This window comes from Halichoerus grypus, chromosome 6 (assembly GCF_964656455.1).
Source record: "Halichoerus grypus chromosome 6, mHalGry1.hap1.1, whole genome shotgun sequence".
Lineage (NCBI taxonomy): Eukaryota > Metazoa > Chordata > Mammalia > Carnivora > Phocidae > Halichoerus > Halichoerus grypus.
In genome coordinates this window covers 72,319,247-72,335,435 of record NC_135717.1, presented here as the reverse complement: position 1 = coordinate 72,335,435, position 16,189 = coordinate 72,319,247, and the positions used below count along the sequence as shown (strand labels likewise).

At 35.4% G+C, this 16,189-nt stretch overlaps 1 protein-coding gene across 15 annotated transcripts in view; it reads left to right on the top strand.

Moving 5' to 3' along the window:
* Window positions 1-16,189, top strand: part of PARD3 (par-3 family cell polarity regulator) — a 643,037-nt gene that overhangs the window by 346,945 nt on the left and 279,903 nt on the right. For all 15 annotated transcript variants that reach the window (XM_078075363.1, XM_078075365.1, XM_078075366.1 and 12 more), the window contains one exon: window positions 14,765-14,856. In XM_078075363.1, the coding sequence (XP_077931489.1) occupies window positions 14,765-14,856 (92 nt within the window). The remainder of the gene's footprint in view (window positions 1-14,764; window positions 14,857-16,189) is intronic.

Here is a 16,189-nt window from a genome sequence, read left to right as displayed (position 1 = left end):
AGTATTTTTCAGTGTTTAACTAAAATATCCCTAAGATAAAATAAAATGCTTTGTTCTGAGTATATGCACCTAACAGGTGTAATTATTAAATGCTAAAAATAAATGTTACGCTTGAGGCCCTTGTATTTAGGTAGGTGCCTTGCTGAAGGGAATAGTTGGGGTGAAATGCACCCCAGCTTCATGAACCTTCCAAGGGGACCCCTTTCTTTATTCTCATAGGGGTGACCAGAGGCGCTACAGTGTCTAATCCCCTTCTCACTGGCCTTTTATGCAAGTCATGTTTGATTGTCGATAAGAATGGTCCTTTTGCTATTAGAGTGGTTTGTTGTTGTTATGAATGCATTCGTTGATAGTAATTCATTTGTTGGTTGGTTCAAATAAGATTTAAACATCTGATATATGAATATCCCTGTTAGGATGTAAAACGAAAGGAAGCAATAATCTGGCCAAGTATGATTAAGTGTCAAAAAGAGTGTTGATACTTTATATTATTGATTTTCTTTATTAATCTTCTAAGAACTCACCTTTCTTTCTAGTAGTACGCACAAGTACTCTAGTAAGAGCCCACAGCTGATGGTGCCAATGTCTTCCCGGCTCTGTTCGATGTCACTATGTCAGTAGCTTGCGGTCTTCCGGTGGGGTGGGGTATTTGTATCATAGGTGTTGGCAGATGCTACAAATTAGGTCTTTTTTTTTTTCCTTTGAGAGCCAGTTGTTAGGCGTGGATCAGTGCACTCCTGTTCCTGTCACATCTTCACACCAACCGCTGGAAGCTTTTGGCTACCCCTCCAAGTCACTGCTTTGGCAGTCCTTCATTGCATTGATTTTTGTCTTTAACCTGAGTGGTCAAACTTCTGATTATCCCAAGTGGATTTCCTCATGTCTGTCTACTGCTTTTACCAGCCTACCCACCTCTCTGTCCATGAGCCCCTGGAGGATTTGCCGGAGGGGTGCTGGGTCAGGTTACAATTTACCAGTGCTTTCTTAGTGGCATTGCTTTGATAGAAACCTCAGGATTTTGTCCAAGGTTGTGATTTAAAACTGACCCTTTTAAGCTTTCTAGTCCTATTAGAGAAGCAAGGCAGGGCTGGGTGTTCTTTGGGGGTGTATTTTTACTGGTGTCATAGAATTTTAAGTGCATTGGGAAGACATCTGCAGCGTAGCAGGCCTCTCCTTAGGCTTGTGGAGTACAATGTATGTGCTCCTACTTTGAAAATACGATTTGGGTCTTGGTGGTATTTCTTTAAACTGTCAGAAGAAAGGAGACGTAAGTGCACGTCTCTTTGACCTAGTCAAATACGTTTGACTCAGCTGCTGTGTTTGGCAACATTATTACTGGTGTCACAAATTTTCTCATGGTTTAATGATTCTTTTAAGAAGATGGAATTGTATTAATACCTGACTTCCTACCCTAAAGAATATTTATAGGTGCCCCCCCTCCCCACAAGTTCCCTGCAATTCGATTTTTACAAAGAATTCTCATATGTAAAGATGATTTTCACAGTGATTGAGAACAGAGACAAAGAGGTGTGGCCAGATGAGGAGTGGGTTTCACATTTTATGTCCAAGAGATGGCCGGAGCCTGAGAAGTGCAACCTGCTGATACAGATCCCTGAATTGGGCAACTGGGGATTACAGAGAGAAGGAAGAATCAGGATGAAAGAGCAATGAGACTTATTTTAGAAATTGCCTAATGACAGATTCAGGGTTTTGAATAGGAAATAGTACTTGGTATTCAAAAGATTTCTTAAATAAGGGGGAAAAAAAGGTAGCTCTGGCCCTTGAAAAGCTAATCTGAATAACAAAGGCTGAGCTGACTTTACAGGAAAAGTGTGAAAGGCTTCTGAATGTACTTCCCTCTTCTTTGTCTTTATCTGAAGATGTGCGCATTGTTCATGCGCATAAACATGTCTACCCTCTAGAGTCCTGGTATTAAATGGATAGGTGTTGTTGTGGTTTTTAAAAATATACTTACTGTTGAATGTTTTAAAATTTATTTTAATCTGTTACTAGTTACAAAGTCTGTTTCCTACTGATGGAAACTGATAACTTTGAGAGGGAAAATTCCTATTGCAAGTAGCCCAAATCAACCTGGTCTATTATTTGGAGAACAAGTAAGTGGACAACTTGATCTTCTTTTACTGGAATATTTCAAGAGTAAAACAGTTTCTGTCCCTGAGTATGACCTAAATAAATATTTCAAACGTTTTATTTTTGTAACTAAAAGTAACTAGTGTCTGTTGTGTTTTATATTTTTTATTTGTCCTATATATCATTTATTCAATCGTTTTATACTAAAAATTATAATGAGGCTCTTTTTTCTGAAGGCATCTCTTTCTGGTAAATATTGATAAGACAGTCTTTCATATAAAATGAGCTGAAGTTTTTTAGTCCATTTGCAAATCATGAATTCCAGATTTAATTATATCCCAAGGGAACAACCTGAGGAAACCAAAAGTACTGACATAATTGGATCAAATTGTGTAATCAAAAGCAAATGATATGGTTATTAAATCTAATGAAATGATCTCCCAGCATTTAATTCATTTCTCTGATTCAAGAAATTTTAGTAATAAGTGAACGTGTTGAAATGGACATTCTAGGCAGTCACTGCTCCTAAACAGATCTTTCCTCTAGACTGTTTTTGGTTGGAAATATTTCTAAAGGTTACACCTTAAAGCAGAGAGTTGATATCTTTTGGGATGTGGGTGAAAGGAAAGGTGACAGGAAGTGAAAGTATGGGTCCTTATTAAAAGGCAGAAGGAAAGCAGTGAAAGGAGAAAATTGCTTTTATAAAGTACTGTTCCTTTGTATCACCACCTTCATTTCACACAAAATGAACACAAACCATAAATTGGTAATCTAGATGATATCTTAAAGGGGTAATACTACTAGTCTATAAAGATTTTGTTAAAATTCTTAGAAAAGATAAGCTCCTGATAAATGATTGAAATGAATAAAAAATCTACAGAGAGGGTATGTGACCATTTCACAAACATGGTGATATATTCAGTCTCACTAGTAACATTGAATTCAAACTAGAATGACAACAAGGCTTCTTGTTGATCAGATTAACTAAGGAGCGTGCGTGTGTGCGTGCGTGTGTGTGTGTTTGTGTGTGTGTGTGTGTGTGTGTGTGTGTGTCTGTCTCAGGGTAGCCAGTCAAGAACTGAGAAGGGTCTAAAATTTTATCCTGTTACAAGCTAACTAGTTAGCCTGCTACAATTGCATGGATGGTGATGGAGGACGAGACTCCTGGGTCAGAGATGAAAGATTTTATTACTGTCAGCACAGCTAGGAGCACGAGCATCAGCATATTTGGTTCGGTTCCTCTTATCCCCAAACTCATGGAAGTGTCACCAATGGCCCAGAAATAAGGCCTGCATGCTCTGTGGGTTATGTTATAGAAGTTTTGCTACCTCCCTTGGGAGGGAAGTAGTACCTATGTTCTCAAGACTTGCAAATATGCCAGATTCTGATGGAGAATTGTCTTCCAGTATAGACCATAAAAGTTGTGAAATGGACAGTTTAATATGAGTCTGGTAGAACTATCAATTGATTTGGTCCATTCAGAAAATAAATGAGCACTGAGCTCTTTAAAATCATGTCATTTGAAGCATTCTATTTTAGACTCCTTTCAAAGAACATAATCCTAAATATTGAAATGTTTTTATTTAGAAATCTGTGATGACTGGAGTTGAAAAGTAGCCTATGATAAGTGAAGTGATGGAATATTAAATCATTTAAAAATGTTTTCTGTATAATTTGAAATAAAATACATCAATTAAAACATTTCTATTTTATTGCTATTCCTGTGTAAGCCAAGAAAAATATGATTTCAAAACACTAGAAAGAAGTACCAAATGTAAGGTGGAAAAGCTAGGACTCATCTTGATCAGTACATTGTTTTCTTGGGGAGCATGACATACTTTAATCATGTCATCACTTACAATCATGACATGCTATAATCATTATTATCATAATTATAACCAAACTTTTGTTTTATATAAGATAGAAGACAGATTTATTTTAAAACCAAATGATACTTTATAATAAAGATTGAGTTTTACTTATGTACAAGGGGGTCTTAGTACTTAATCATTGTGAGGCAGTGTTCCACGTATTTGACATTAATTAATTACTATGATTGTCAGAAGCTCAGTAGACAGTACTCTTCCCAGTCTATAAATGAGTAAGCTGAGGCACAGAGAAGTTACATGATTTGTCAGAATCATGCAGAATCCTTGTTTTTAACAACGAGGCTAAAGTGCTATACCAAATATAACACATGTCTAATACTTTAGTTGTATTTCTTTAATATCTTAATTTTTGTTTGACATTTTTATCACATTCTGGGTATTAGAGACAATGCAGTAATGCATAGCTAATTAGTTTTATTAATGTTAATCTCCAATGCTATTATAAACTGTTGAACTATGATCTAAAATTGGCATTCAAACTAATCGTCATTGCTATGTACCCTGTGTCAAACATATAATCGGTTTCATTTTGTTTAAGAGAATACATTCTCTCAATCCCCAGGAAATCTACCAACTAGTTTTTGCTTCATTGAATTCAACTAGAAAATTGAGTGAAAGCATTTTTTTTTTTAAACTACTTACTTTATCCAAGCTACTTACTGGTTTCAAGTAAGTTAATGACTACATTTCATTTGTGAAATTATAATATTGCATTGGGAAGTAATAAACCAGTACACATTCTAATATATGTTTACATGCATGGATTTTGCTATAGGACCCATGTGTTACTCTTTACTTGCTTATTAACAATTTAAAATAATGTAGAACTCTGGGGACTGCTATATGTTTTCTTAATAAGCCCTTCAAAATTATTAATGGTGAAATATGTATTTATCATTTAGGAAAACAGGATAAAAAATATATATCTTGGTCCTTAATGAAAGTCCTCTTAGGTATTTGTGGACCACAGGGCTCAATGATGAACTTGCCTTGGTGTGACTCTTTTTCACTCATCTCCATTCTTTCTTTGGTTCTGTTTAATTGAAATTTCTTCTGGTTATCTAATTTATATGGCATCTTAAGAAGTCTTTTTCTCATCTTAATCTTTCTCCCATTCCGAATACTACACCCAGAAAGTGATTTTTAAAAAATCTCTGCTTGATTTCTAAGACTGATTAAATATGATACATATCAATACCAATGAATAATCCCATCTTTGTACTTCCTTATAATGTTCTGTTTTATTTTTAAGCCCTTGATTCTATGCAAAGTCACTTTTCAGAGAAATTATAATGTAGTGATATTATGTAATAAAAAATCCTTTATAAAAGTATTGTAAGGTTTAAAAAAATCAATAAAAATAGCCTTTATTGTAAGAAGATTTTGTGCTCATGGTAAAAATACTTAATTCTATAAAGACACAATAAAACTCACTTGTAATCTTGCCACCCAAATATAACCACTGGTAAAATTTCCTGATGTTCATTCTTCCTGTGTTTATCTTAAAATGACACCCCCTCCCCCAATTTTGATAGTAATTCTCACTCCGTATGAAAGTTCATTTATGATATGTTCAGAATTTAATGTTCTGTGGGTTTTTTTTTTAACAACATAAATTTTATTACATTTTCTCTTCTCATAGATCCTGACCCTGACACTAACTAGTTGGCTAGGATCACATGCATTACTTACTAGCTTTGGTCACTCTTCCTTGAGTAAAATGGAGTGAAAAAACATGGCAAATCTCGAACCATAGGCCTTTTGATGCCATTTTCAAAATCCCAGCTCAGCCACTGCAGGGAAAGGTGAAATCTTTTCTAGGCCTAATTTCTCATAATGAGAACTCCTACTTTGTTGTGAGGATTAAATGAAAGAGTGTATATGCAGTTTGTGTTGTGTTGTAGATGTTTAGTAAAATTGGTTCTTTCTCTTTTCTCTAAAAATTTTATTTTTATAGGTAAGGTGCTGTGCACGTAGTGGTATCTGTGAGTGCATCACAGCTTCCGGGACAGATCAAGTTACTTCCTTTATTCCGATTAGGAATGTAGGGTGTGGTGACATGAATAAGGATGTAGCCGAGGCGGGTGGGTCTCTGCCCAGCTCCGTCATTCATTGCACCGCTGCACATGCTGGGCATGCCCAGTGCATTTCTAGACATAATCTCACATACAGGGTGTAGTAAAGCTTATTAACAAATACTTTGCATGTCAGCAACACAGCTCTGTTATCCAAACTGCATTGTGCATAGATTACTGGGAACTTGTCATGTGGTTATGTTGCTAACTTATGTTTGGGAAAAAGTTTCACATGTAATTCATTAGAAATCCCATATATTTTGGGGCACCTGGGTGGCTCAGTTGTTTAAGTGGCTGACTCTTGATTTTGGCTCAGGTCATGATCTCAGGGTCCTGGGATCAAGTGCCATCTGGGGCTCTGCACTCAGGGCCAAATTGGCTTGAGATTCTCTCTCTCTCTCTCTTGCCCTCTCTCTCGCCTGCTACCCCTGCCCCCGCTTGCATGCTTATGGACTCTCTCTCTCTCAAATAAAATACATCTTGGGACGCCTGGGTGGCTCAGTTGGTTAAGCGACTGCCTTCGACTCAGGTCGTGATCCCGGGGTCCTGGGATCGAGCCCTGCATCGGGCTCCCTGCTCAGCGGGAAGCCTGCTTTTCCCTCTCCCACTCCCCCCTGCTTGTGTTCCCTTTCGCTGTGTCTCTCTCTGTCAAATAAATAAAATCTTTAAAACAAAAAATAAAATACATCTTTAAAATAAAATCCCATTGTTTTGTTTATTAGAATATGCTTAAGGGTTGTGTTGAGGATTAAACTGAGGTTGTATCGAAGACTAAAGAAGTAGATTCTCTACTGAATGGCACATCGTAGGTCTTCAATATATATTAGCAATTATCGTTTTTATTTTTTGTTATATATTATAAAATCTGTAAGTTTCTTGCCTCTTTAAGTGGTTTGTACTGATCACTAGCAAGAAATATTTGTTTCAGTTTTTTATTGATTTAAATGAAAGTTTATTTTAAAATTATTTTAGTTCCTTCAAATATTAATTTTGAAATCATTTTTAAGCCAAGGAGAATATGTTTTTTGAACGAAGAAAAATATATATTTTAAACATATGGTATTTTAATATACCACTGAGTGAGATAAGTCTTTTTTATTTACCTGGGTATTACTTACTTCACCCCCAGAATAAAACATTTTAAAATGTCACCTCAGTAAGGTTTAGAATGTTATTAGAAAGGCAAGATGGTCAGATGACAAAATCCATACATTTCAACAATCCATAAATTAGTTTTTTTAAGGAGTGTTCAAAAGAAAACAATTGGGTGTTATTCTGGTACACAAGCCCCCTATGAAACCAGATTGATAAGGTTGATTAAAATCATATCATCTAATGGGTGGCTGCCTGGCCATTCCTGTGTGGTGGGGGGACTAGAAATAGTACAGAGGCACTTCATGCATAGCAGGTGCCTTCAGTATTGCTGACGTGGTGATAGATACTTTGAGTGGTCATCTGTTTGGCATAAGTATGGATAGGAGTGAGGCAGATGATGCCAGGTGGGATGCTGGGGTTAGTTATTGAATTCAGTGATTCTTAGTAAGGATTAATATGTAAAGCTTCTTTTGTGTATCATGGGGGCACAGGAAAAAATGGAAGAATTCAGTGAAGGAAGAGATTCCAGTATATGATTGGATATTGGACCAGATGTCTTCCAGTACGATTACTCCATGCCCTGAAATTCTAATAATCTATGAGAAGCAGACTTATATTTTGGAACTTAATTTTGAGATTCCACTCTGCATGTAACAGGTGCAAAGATACATACTTTTTGTTGTTCTCTGTAGTGAGATAGCTTTCATAAATCAGCACCATCTGTTCTTCTTTTAAAGACTCTTCTCTTGCCTTGGGTTGTGTGGAGTCATGTTGTGTATTTTCCAAGACAGGAAATGTTTCATTTCTGTGGTAAATGAAAATTTCATGGGCTGTGTTAAATACTGTGTTTGCCATTCCATTTGATCAGTCTTAGCTTGAGATGAGAATGTTTGGAATCCTGTTGAGGGGATGAAGCTCACATTTAATACTCGACATCACAAGTACTGAATCGTTCCTAATATAAGCCACAATTATTTGGTGTTGATCTCTGGGTTCTGTGGTGTACAGTTTATGTTATAATGAACTGCACTGTATTTAAAAGTATAATGGTAATTAATTCCCCAATACAGTACAAGAAAATATTTTTAAGAGGTCTTATTATCTAGTATTGTCTGTCCTTAAAGGATTTGAATCAGTTTTTTTTTCATAAATGTTTTTACTCAAGTAGAATATAAGGACCATGAAGTAAAATTATATTACACATTTCCTGATTTTATTTGTTTAGAAGGTTGCTATAGATTTACCATTCTCAGTTGAGAAGTCCCCCTCCCCTAGATATTTTCAGTCGTTTTCCACATGTGATGGGAAATTACTTTTCCCTGGTGATTTGACCAATTAATCAAGTCGTGGCAACATTAACACAAAAGCCTTCTGGAATTCTATTTGAAGTAGGGGATGTGGAAAGAGATTCCCCATGGAATTATTTTTCTCCAAATGTGACCCCCAAAAGTGATTTAATTCATGCTGTGAATATCCAAGTAAATATTTTTTGGGGGGAGATGCTGTAGCTCATTAGTAGTTAATGTGTCTCTCATTAAGTTTGGAAAGTCTTGGAGGCATTCTAAAAAGTGTGAAAAAGACTGTTTACTTAAGCATTTTTGTAGCAATATAATTGAACCCATTAAATTATTTATTGTTAAGAATAATAAAAACACTTAAAAACTATTGTAAATTTGTTTAAAAAGATAGCATCAGAACTTTCATTTCCTTTTGTGTTTCCTAAACATAAAGATCAAAGATAGGTGTGCAGGAAATTTAAGGAGGCAAATAACTAGTTTTTTATAAAATGTTTTTAAAATGATAAATTATTTCTTAAAATTATAGGCATTTTTTCAAGTAATAACTATTCACAATATTTAATTCCTTGGAACTTGGAGTTTAAATATAGATATACAGGTGGTTGGTTTCTAGATAAAGTTTTATTGTGTTGCTGTAAAGCAGAATGTGTGCTTTTCATTTCCTTGCTTTTATAAGCAAACCAGTTAACAAGTTTGTCCTCTTATTTTGTATGGTGATCGATGGAGGCAGCATTCAGTTAAGTGTTCTAATTACAGATCCTTTCCTTCTTTGCAATGACTTCTACTTATGGTTTTGGATATATATATATATGTGTGTGTGTGTGTGTGTGTATTTTTTTTTTAAATCTGTGACTATAGAGAAGATATTTAGGACTCAAGCAGGAAAAAATACAACTAGATAATTTTTGAAATTAAGGAGTTTAGCCAAATTCAGTTTTCTTTAAACACATAGTTCATGTGAGTGCTTGTGATTTCAGAATGTATCATCCCTTGGTTCTGTAAGGGCTTTTTAAGTTGAGGGTTAGCCTTGATATTATTCATAGTATGGAAGAGAATAAGATTAATTTTTCCTAGAAGCAGAGAACAAATAAATTCATGTCTTCATCTCCACTTGTCTAATACACATTCCTAACCTGATCTAAAACTCATCCTCCTCACCCAAGCTTATCACATTTTCATTTTCTCTTATTCTTTTCTCTCCTTTGACTGGAACGCTTCCATCTTTAAAAAAAAATTCTGCTTAGATCCGTATAATATGGTAATAAGGCAAAAGAGTAACAAAATCTTTCCCCTCTTCTGCATGAGAATTTAAACTTCGGTTATTTTTTGGCTCTCTTTCTCCGAAAACCTGATAAAGGCTTCCATCCACTATCTTTATATGGTAAAAGTGACCTCTGATTAGTAAATTGCATATGGACTCAGAAAACTATAAACATGGGACAAGCAGCTTTGCCAGTGGTGGTGTTTTGAGGTACCTACTTCTGTGGGGCCTGGGGCTTGGAAGCCTGAGTAGCGAGTAGCACTTGTAGCCTGCTGATGTGAGTCTTTTCCTGCACCTGAGTTGGGACACACAGGAGTAGCTCTGGGTCTGGGACAGTTATGTGGACTGCTCCTCCCCAGGATGCTGCCTTGCTGGCAGGTTGGGTTTTCAGCCTTAGGTACTTTGGGCATGTCAAATATGTAGTCAGAATAAAAATATAAAAATAATACTAGAAGGCTTTTAATGAAAAAATGAGCACTCTGTACTGCTTCTCCTGATTCTCCCAGTCCCTCTCCCCAGAGGGACTGTTTATGTAGATATTTATTCTTGTATTTACTTCCATGTTTCTAAATAAAATATTTAGGTTGCTCTTTCCTGGCGAACAGTTACTTACATCTGTTGACTTGCACTGTGGAAGATGAAGGTTTTTTCTTTTTCTGCCACTTATACTTGCCGTGTTCCTGTCTCCTTGCTTGTGTCACATTAGATGTCTAAGTGAAGTCAGTAGCCAGTGTCACATTAGATAGCAGTTTGTGGCTCACTGCATGACCAAGTAGGTACTCTGATTAATTTTTTTTCCCCTACACATTTTCCTTTGTTGTTCCTGGAGTCAATTGCTTTTGACCTTTTAAAAATCTATTTTGTTTTATCTCTATATTTCTGAACTTTCCCCCCACATTCTCTGACAGGTCTGTTAAAAAATATTTCCCAAATGTTCAAAAATATCAGACCAATTATTAATTTTTTTTTTTTTCTCAGGGAGATAGACTTTCCAAACTTCTGTATCCTGTTGCTCTAATCTGACTTGGCGGTTTCTTCTCTGAGCTGTCTTTTCACCTTATTCTGGGACTTTCCTTGGGTTCTGTCCATTGCTTTATTGAATTTCTTGGATTTTGCTGGAGCATATCCAAAAATAGCTTGCTACGAAAGGGTCCATGGGAAATAGACTTCGCATATCTGAAGATTTTTTTTCAATTTTCATACTTGATTTTTGTTTGGTTGGTTGGTTGAACATAGAAATCCCCACTGAAAAATTTGTTTTAATATAGAAGGTATGACTCTGTTATCTAGTAGAATTTAATGTTACTTTAAAAAGCATTGTTATGATAGGGCATTTTGTTACTGATATTCCTAGTTTTAGTTTGCTAGCAATCATACAAATGCTACCATTTGGCAATGCTTAGATTAAGCTCTGTTGTTGGGAGATAATTCTCCGTTTTTCTCTTCCATTTTCGTATATCTTGAGAGCAGAGGCCTTTGTTGTGGACTATCCTTGCAAGGATGTATGTACAGCAAACAGCCTTGGAAGATCGATATAGTGTCTCCCTCCATAGTAACGGGCAGACGTGCTGCTGCCTATGTAAGGTATTTGGGTTCCCTAAGCTCGGGTTTATTCTGTGTGCACCAGCGTTCCTGGTTCTCTTCACATCGCTTTGTAAGAATTTTAGCTGCAGAAAAGTGTGTAACAGGATGATACTTTGGCTATTGCTGTAATAAACTGTCCTTTGTCTCTGACCTGGGGGGTCTCGTTTTTTTCCGCTAGCATCCATGAAGCGATGCAGGCTAAGTTAGGAGCTTTTAAGTGGGATAAAATCATAGACTCTTCATAGTTCTTTTTTTTTTTTTTTAAGATTTTATTTATTTGTCAGAGAGAGAGAGAGAGAGACCATGCGAGCGCATGAGCAGGGGGAGTGGCAGGCTGAGGGAGAAGCAGATTCCCTTCTGAGCAGGGAGCCCGATGTGGGACTCGATCTCAGGACCCTGGGATCATGACCTGAGCCGAAGGCAGACACTTAACTGACTGAGCCACCCAGGCTCTTCATAGTTCTTGACATCTGCTTTTCCTCTGAAAATTCCCTCAACCAGTAACCCATAGTGTTTTCTTCCTTGTGCCATTTATTTGATTGTATACATCATTTAGCTGTTTATATTTTTTAATGTGTATTCTCATTTCAAAGACATTTTACAACGAAGGTACTTTGTATGTAGCAAAACGCAACAAATATCAGGTTTTATGAATGTTTCTAAAATGTAGATTTTGTATTTAATTGAGTAGGTAATATGTTTAATATTAAGTTGTCTTGTAAGGCAAAAAGTATGAATGGATGAATTTGTACTCTTAAAATATAATTGTGCAACATTGCCTTAAATCGTTTATTTGTGGTATGTTTTATATGTCATGTATTATTTATTTCTCTTTTAAGTACTAGCTAACATTTACTGGGCAATTATTATGTGTTAGGCACCATGTTATGCATGTTATACAGATTATCTTATCCCTCTCAGTAGTCCTAGGAAGATGTCTTTATTGTTTGTATTTTACAGAAGAAGGGATAGAAATACAGAAGAGGTATGTAACTTGCCTAAGGATATAAAATTGGCAAATGGTAGATTCGGTACTCACACTCAACTGTTTAATTCTTGAACCTGAACTCTGCTATAAAATGCTATAAAATGGAGAGAAGGGAAAAGATAAAAAGTATATTTTCTCACCTGGAAGTTTTTAACATTGTGTAGTTTAAATTAATATTTTAGGCCTTCAGTATTGATTTGACATAAATAAAAGCCAAGTTTCATTTTCTGTGTCTATAATGGAATTCAGTATATAACTTGTGCTAAAAGTAACTATGTTCAGTCACAGCTTTTTAGAAGTACAAAACAACAAAATAAAGCAGCATAGGAGTTGATATTTACCCATCCAGAAGTTGGGAAATTTTAAGTTGTGGTTCCCATAGCAATTGCAGCTCAGCCTCAGGGCAGTGAATGTTGTGATCTAAACTGAACACCATATGCAGCAGCATGAAATAATATTCTACATGCTCTTGGGGCCTGATAATGGCCACTCTGGGAACAATGAATGTGTAAATTATCAGTTACTGTTTTATCACTGTAGTTTGGGGCATTTCATTTATGTGGCTGTTTCATAGTATAACTTAGGTGTTTCACTGGTTATACATCATGGTAACATTTCAGTGGGGCTTAAATTATTAATGAATCCTGAAATGAAATGTTTTTAACTTGAAAGATTATTTTTGTGTTTTCCATCTGATTTATAAACAATCACTTTGCTCTCCTCCTACCCCCACTGCCAGTGGAAAAGCCTAATTTCAGGAGTTCTTGTTTACATTTAAAGTGTGGTCCTTAGGCAGGTTCAAGATGCTAGTTAACCTTTGAAATGTATTGTGTGCTCGTGCTTAAAAGAGATAGATGACTAAGAAGTGCATATTAGAGCCTCTTAAATCATAGGATCATCAATCTTCGAGTACCTTTACTTCATGCAGTACACTGCCATGGAGGACACGTCTATCTACAACTCATAGAAAAACTTTGTGCCTTCACCTTCTTATTTTGGTGGATTCGCAGAGGAATTGTCAATTAGGTATTAATCAGCTGCTCTGTGTTGCCTTAGTATTGCTTGAAGAATTTAAAATATTGCTTAACACTGTGCTGAACCTATGACCTTTGCTTACCATTTTGTTGATTGATGTCTTTGTTGATGGCATATAGATTTCTACTATGAGTCTCTCAAATACATGATTAAAAATATAAAATTTTTCTTTAATGGTAGACTCCTATATAGGTGGTTTAATAAATTCACATAGAAAATCACTGTTACCAAATTTATATAGTGGAAAGGCTAGACCTAACAAATTATGTTTATATAAGTTATACATATAAACTTCCAAGAAACAGATTAAATAAATTTTATTTATGTGTATTTGGAAACTTATTACCCCAACGATTTCTAGGGATGATTTTGTTTTTATTAGCAAAATATATAGAATATCTACTGGGTACCAGACACTGTGGATCCAAGGTGAAGCACACTGAGCCACTTAGCCACTATGATTGGAGATTCCAAGTCTTTTCCAAATATTTTAATTTGGTTAAAAAGACCTTTGATATCAGTCAGTCATGTTTATCATTATTTGAATTATCCTGAAAAGCCAACTTAACTGTGAACTCCTTAATGAAAAGATGATGGCCAAGGTTATAAAATGAGGCATATTCTTGAGTGGCATTTCATTTATTTTTAGGTAGCCATCACATTTATTCCACATGCACCTTTTGTAGTACCAGCGTACTCACCCAGTTTCTACAACATGTTGGAACATAATGTCTTACAATATTGCCTTCATAAAAGGAGGGATACGAAAGTGGGGGTTGATTATTTTGCTGTTTGTGCCTCTCCCTATGCTTGGTCCTTCATAATAGGAGTAAACAGAAGTGGTTCTTTATGGCTAAGATCTTAATGCCTTCATAGATACCTCTGGATAACCAGTCAGCTGGCTTAGGGTAACTTTATGTGAAATTTCAGAGGATGAAAGATTTGAGTCTAGGGTGGTACTTACTGCATGCTCATTTTGACAAGCTGGTTTAGTAGGAACTGAGGAACATTGAAGATTTTGGTAGTTGTTAAGGTTTTTAATGGTCTCAACTATTTGGATTAGTAAAAATTTTAAACAAGTATCACCTGTACCCTGCACATTTATTTATTAACGTAGCATTGTAGTAATGCATAATTATTCCTGAAAACATAAACCAAAGAGTGAAATAAGAATTATAAGAACATTCACATAAGTAGAAGTTCTTTCCTTACTGCAGTGGTGTCTTGTCCATCTCCTGGGATATGCTAACTCAGGAGACTGTGGCTTTAAAATACAGCTTGGCGTATACACATACCCATCTTATCATTAAAGCTGATCCTCCCTAGAAGAAGGACCTAGTTAACATGATCAGAATGCCTACTAAACTCCAGTTTTATCCAGTTTCCTTTCACATTCTGGAAGTAAACCTAACACAGAATATTCTTCTCTTTGTGCTGTGTGTCTCTAGGATGAGGATGGGACAGAAGAAGACAACAGTCGCGTTGAACCTGTTGGACATGCTGACACTAGTTTGGAGAACATACCCAGCTTTTCTCTGGAGTAAGTTACTGATGGTTTTGACTAAATTTGCAATATACGTGTAGCATTACTGATAGCAGCAAGTATTCCAAAAGCATATGGCATGCGGAATGTTTGTGCTTAGTTAAAAACATGCCTTGCATTGGTTTGTTTTCCAAAGAGCATCTTTCATCTATTGAGTTGTAACTACCTAATGTAAGAAGTATAGCATGGAAATTTACATGTACCTGTCCTGGTTTCATGCCTTGGCAAATACTATTAAATGATAATATAAAATAGTATTTGATTGAAAATGTTTGTTGTGTTAACAGCACTATAACTGTTTTCAAATTGCTTTCGATGTCAGTGTTTTGGTCATTTGTTTGTTCTTCAACTTTGCTAAATTAAAAAAAAGTATAGATAGACTTTACTAGAAAAACCAGTTGGATCATGTAAGCATTAGTCATTTCAGTATATATTTTTTCGATTTTTTCGAAATGGAATCTCTCAAGATAATTGTTGAAAAATTAGAGTCATAGGTTAGGGCCCTTAAACATGACTTTACTTATAAAAGGACAAAGAAAACTTTACTATATTATCACAACTTTACAATTATCTTAAGTATTGGCATGTTTAAGTGGAAGGTGTTCTCAGAATTTCTTCCCTTGGTAGTTTAGACCAGGGAGGGCAATCATTCTGAAGTTTTGTCTGACTTTGGGTAAAAGTTGAGGAGGCCTAGATATTAGCATGTATAAACTCTTAATTTTGTCTTTTCTTGGTCTTCCAAGGGAAGGCTCTCAGAACTTTCTCAGTGAGATTAAACAGGGTCTAGAATCAGGTTATGTTTAGATAGACAGCAACCAGCACTCTATTACAGTTAAGAAGTACTTGCCATGTCCTAGTTCTTTTTAGATAGAATGTGGAATAAAATAAATTTATTAAAGTTACCGTACTATTTTCAGTTGACAAACTAATCATTAAATAGATGTTCAAATGATATGTAACAGTATCTAAAATAGAAGTTGTGAAATTCTATGACAATATAAAAAATTAATTCATTTAAATAGTATTACTTCAGTAAATATTTTGGCAGTTTGGCAAAATTTTTATTTTTTCCTAGTTAGCATATGTGATTACATCTATGCCCATATTCTTAATTTTGTTTTGATTTGTTTGATATCACTGTCTTTAATTTTCTTTTAGTCTTTGTATTACATAATGAGGACATTAATAGTATCTAGGATAACTTTAAGTTTTTATTTTAGAAATACAATTGAAGAGTTGGCATTTCCATTATATAAAAACTAAACTGCAATCTTTGTCAAATCCATTGGTAATCTTTATAGTTGTCCAGGTTGCTTCTACTAGGTATTTA